The sequence below is a fragment of the Camellia sinensis genome, chromosome 10, assembly GCF_055761805.1.
Source record: "Camellia sinensis isolate YWXY chromosome 10, ASM5576180v1, whole genome shotgun sequence".
NCBI lineage: Eukaryota > Viridiplantae > Streptophyta > Magnoliopsida > Ericales > Theaceae > Camellia > Camellia sinensis.
Genome location: NC_138970.1, coordinates 71,873,680 through 71,878,545, shown reverse-complemented (window position 1 = coordinate 71,878,545; position 4,866 = coordinate 71,873,680). Strand labels below are relative to the sequence as shown.

Here is a 4,866-nt window from a genome sequence, read left to right as displayed (position 1 = left end):
CTCTGAACAGTCGCCCGTCAAACTGAGTGCCATTATTAGATACCAAAGCCTTGGGGACGCCAAACCGTGTTATCACATTCTGCCAAACAAACCGTTTGACATCTTTTTCTTTGATGGTCGCTAAGGGCTCAGCTTCCACCCATTTGGTGAAGTAATTTGTCGTCGCAATAAAGAACTTCCAGTTGCCTGGTGCTGTTGGGAGTGGTCCCACTATGTCCAGCCCTTACATTGCGAATAACCAAGGACTTGGGAGGGGGAGAAGTTCTCTGGCCGGCTAGTGAATTTGATGGATGAATTTCTGGCATTTTTCGCACTTCCTAACATATTTTTGCGCATCTGCCTGCATGCGCGGCCACCAGTATCCTTGCGAAATGGCGCGATAGGCCAAAGATCTCCCCCCGGTGTAACTGCCGCACATGCCTTCGTGGATCTCGTAGAGGAAAGCTTCCACGCTATTTGGATGGACACACTTAAGGTACGAATCGGTGAATGACTTCTTGTATAAGGCACCAGATGGAGAGAGCCAAAATCGCTCTGACTTCACCCGGATTTTATGCACTTCTTTTTTATTGGCCGAAAGGGTCCGTTCGTTCAGGAAAAGAATAATAGGGTCCATCCAAGAGGGGCTAAGCTCAACGCAGAGTACTTATGTCTGCTCGGATTCTTCAATACTCGGCCTTGGAAGAAACTCAATCAGGAGAGGACTGGAAAATGAACTATCGACCATGGAAGCTAGACCGGCCAACTCATCCTTACGGCCGTTTTCTTTACGACCAATTTGTTGGACCCTTATTGCTTAGAATTGCTTGATGTGTTCTCTTACCAAAGCTTGGTACTTGGCCATTCTGTCATCTTTGGCTTCGTACACCCCAGACACCTGGTTGACAAGAAGTTGGGAGTCGCTGTAGACCATTAGCTCAGATGCGCGCAACTGGAGCGCGCTCTTAAGCTCGGCCAGCAGTGCCTCGTACTCAGCCTCATTGTTTGACGTAGGGAATCCGAGTGTGATAGAATGTTCGATGGTCAGACTGTCTGGCGAGATCAAAACTATGCCCAGCCCGGCGCCGTGTCGATTCGAGGCGCCGTCTACGAAAAGTTTTCACATTTTACCGACAAAGAGTTTCCAACACTCTAAGGGGTCTTAGGAGGCTTGAAAGTCGATGGGATCACGTTCGCTCGGCTGTTCGGCTTCAACTTTGTTACTGTCTATTTCAACGAACACGTCTTCATCCCCCATTGGTGATGCTACGTCGGACCCAACAGGTTGATCTGTTATTCCCAAGTCCATCGTCGCATCGCTGGGCTAAAGTACACTGCCAACTGAAGGTTCTATGGATGGGCGCGCAAGTTCCGCGTCGCTAGCATCACTCTATTGTGTAATTTCCTCTAGGCTGGAATTCGCCACCCCGGCTTCTGCGGTAAGATCCACCGGGCAAACCGAGTGAACTCCAAGCGAAAATTCAGTAACAAAGTTGGCGAAGGCTTGGGCTTTGAGGGCGGCTTGGGGTTGAAACTTGACGTCAAATTGCCCCAATTCAACTACCCACTTCAGAATATGACCGGAGAAATCCGTCCGCTCGAATAAGGCTTTCAGAGGAAATTCAGTCAATACCACGATCGTGTGAGCATGAAAGTAGTGCGCCAATTTCCTGGAGGCCATCATTAGGGCCAAAGTAGTTTTTCCAGCGGCAAGTACCTCGACTCTGCCGGTAGCAAGATTTTGCTCACGTAAAAGATAGGGAAATGCTAGATGCCTTCTGATCGGACAAACACCGCACTAACTGCATGTTGAGAAACTACCAGATAAAGGTACAGTTCTTTGCCGGGCTTGGGTGTCACCAATAATGGGGCGGAAGACAAATACGCCTTGAGCTCATCCAAAGCCCTATCACATTCCTTGTCCCAAGAAAACTTGGACTTCATGGATCGAAAGAAAGGGCGGTAGCGATCTGATGATTGGCTTATGAATCGGTTAAGCGTGGCTGCCATCCCGGCAAGATGTTGTACGTCCTTTGCCGAGTTGGACTGCTTCAATTCTTGTATGGCTTTGATTTGTGTGGGGTCCGCTTCAATGCCTTGGTTTGTGACTAAGAAGCCTAGGAATTTCCCGGATCCCATGTCGAAGGCACACTTTGATGTATTCAGGCGTAGCTTGTATTGTTTAAGAATGGAGAACATCTTGGCTAGGTCGGATAAGTGGTCGGCCTGCTGCCTGCTTTTGACCACCATGTCGTCGATGTATGCCCCCATTGTCCGGCCCAGCAGAGGAGCGAACATTTTAGTCACCATCCTTTGGAAAGTCGCCCCGGCGTTCTTCAAACCAAAAGGCATGACTCAATAGCAGAACAATCCCCTTGGGGTAGTGAAAGAGGTTATCTCGTGGTCGGGGACATGCATGGCGATCTGGTGATAGCTGCGATAGGCATCCAGGAAACTGAGCCTGTTATGCTCGGCCGTGAGATCCACTAGCTGGTCTATTCTGGGCAGAGGAAAGCTGTCTTTGGGGCAAGCTCGGTTGACCGTCTTGTAATCAACGCAAACTCGCCACTTCCCATTCTTCTTGGACACTACGACCGTGTTTGAAACCCACCGAGGGTAGTGCATTTCCTGGATAGCCCTTGCTTCTAGCGGGTTCCTCACTTCCTCCGCGACGACCTCAGCGTGATGAAGAGTCGATCTTCTCGTTCTTTGAATGACAGGACGTGCGTCTGGGAAAACATTGAGTTGGTGGCAAATAAAACTTGGATCAACGCCAGGCATGTCGTACGGCGTCCATGCGAAGACTTCAATATTCGTCATCAAGAACTCTACCATCTCGGTCCTTTCTTGGGCGGTCAGGCTTGACCCTAGCAAGAAGAACTTGTTTGGACTTTCGGCGTCGATCTGTACTTCCACCAACTCTTAAACAGCCTTGTCCTCGGCCTTGGCACCCACGTCATCAAGGACACTTTGGTCTTCCGGACCCTCAATCATTTGCACGAAGCCTTTGGCTGCTCGACTCCTATTTACTGCCACGAAACATTGCTTCGACATGACTTGTTCGCCCCAAATTTCCTCAACTTCCTCCATAGCCGAGGGAAGCCTTATAACCTGGTGGTAGGTTGATGCTACCGCCTACATAGCATGACGCCATCCCCGACCTAAGATCAGGTTGTATGTGAACGGCACCTTCAATACCCAGAACTCCACCTGCTTGACCACGGATCCGGCTTTGACTGGTAAGATTATGTTTCCCATTTTTCACTCCGGTTGTGAGTTGAAACCAACTAGTGGCGAAATTGCTGGAGCCAAGTCTGTATCCCGGAGTTTTAGTTGCTTGAACGCGTCGTAGTACATAATCTCAACCGAGCTTCCTTGGTCAATCAAGATGCGCTTAACATCGAAGTCTCTGACGCGGAGAGTGACTACTAGGGTGTCGTTGTGCGGTGTTAGAATGCGCTTTAGGTCCATAGTTGAGAAACTAACCACATCTTTCTCCTCGGTCTTTCCCTTTTTTATCACGGGCTGGACTGACAAAATTTCCCTCATATGCTCCGCCTTTTTGATCATTCCTCGGAGCTCGCATACCCGCGCCAGCTCCACTATGCCGTGGATCACATTGACCACTCCTTGAGGGGGCGCCTCTAAGTCATCCGAAACACTCAAATCAGCCGGGGTGAGATGCGTGGCCTTAACGCCCCCATCGATGTAAAGGTCTAAGTGACTGGCTGCGACTAACTCCTCCAAGTGTTGCTTCAAGGGCAAACAGTCCTCTGTTCGGTGCCCTCGCTCCCTATGATATGTGCAGCGGTACCGCGGATTGAAGCCCTTTTGCACATCGCCTAACTTATCAGGAAACCGGACGTAATCCTCATCGCGAATGTCACTAAGTATGCAATAGTTTGGAATCTTAAATACCATGGTGATGCCCGTTTGTGCGTTCAACCTTCTGTTAGCATCAGCTACATCATTGCGGGGATATTCTTCTCGGTCATTATGGCGACCTCTACCCCGGTTTCTACAATTTGGTCCATGGTCAGATTCTCCGGCGCGATCATTTGGACGGTTATTTTCCTATCTGACAGCGTGTACCTTGCATGCCGCCCTTTTGTCTGTTGCCACTGGATTTGTCTTCGCGGTGGACGTCGCCGCATCATCCTCTACTCGGATGTGCTCATTGATGCGTTGCATTAGTTGCCCCATGGACGTCGGCTGGTTCATTGTAAGCGAGTCCCTCAGCCTATGTCCGACCGGGAGACCGCGCTTATATTGGGTGATTGCCAGGTTGATTGGGCAATCTAGGATCTCATTGAAGGTTTCCCAATACCTGGCGTTGTATGCTTTGAGGGTGTCGCTCGACTCCATCTTAACGCTCAAGAGGTGGTCTACTTCCTTTGGCGTTTGGTGTTAGTTTTGAATCGAGTCACGAATGCTTCTGCCAACTACTGCCACCTTTCGATGCTTTCCTCCGGCAGCCTCTTAAACCATTTCATGCCCAACTCGCCCAAAGTCGACGGGAAAATAAGGCACATGAGAGCGTCATTACGCCTATGTCCGGCCATGACTTGCCGGAAGTGGCTTACATACATGTAAGGATCGGTTTTTCCATCATAAAGCGTAAACTTAGACTGGTGAAAACCTGCTAGGAGCGGTGTGGTCTCTATCTCAAGGGAGAAGGGGTGGCGCTTAGCCTCGCCAAATCTTTGTCCAAAGGGACAGGCATGGCTGAACGGGGTGGTGGCATTATGACCTCCATACTGGCGTGACCCCCGCCAGATAGCCGCTGGAGAGCCGGCACCCTTTGGGTCTCCCGTCGGTGAGCTCGTTCCTTCAAGACAACCCGCAAGTCCTCTGAACGAACAGAATAGGAATATCTCGACGTCGTTG

General features: G+C 50.1%; 1 protein-coding gene across 1 annotated transcript; it reads right to left on the bottom strand.

The window, feature by feature from the left end:
• Positions 1–3,240: 3,240 nt before the first annotated feature.
• On the bottom strand, positions 3,241–3,900 carry LOC114269255 (uncharacterized). Its single transcript, XM_028210546.2, has one exon. It carries the CDS (start codon positions 3,898–3,900, stop codon positions 3,241–3,243), a length of 660 nt encoding a protein of 219 aa, XP_028066347.2.
• Positions 3,901–4,866: the final 966 nt, after the last annotated feature.

Excerpts from the sequence above, each read along its gene's own strand:
- LOC114269255 (XM_028210546.2), bottom strand. The coding sequence starts at position 3,900 with ATGGTATTTAAGATTCCAAACTATTGCATACTTAGTGACATTCGCGAT.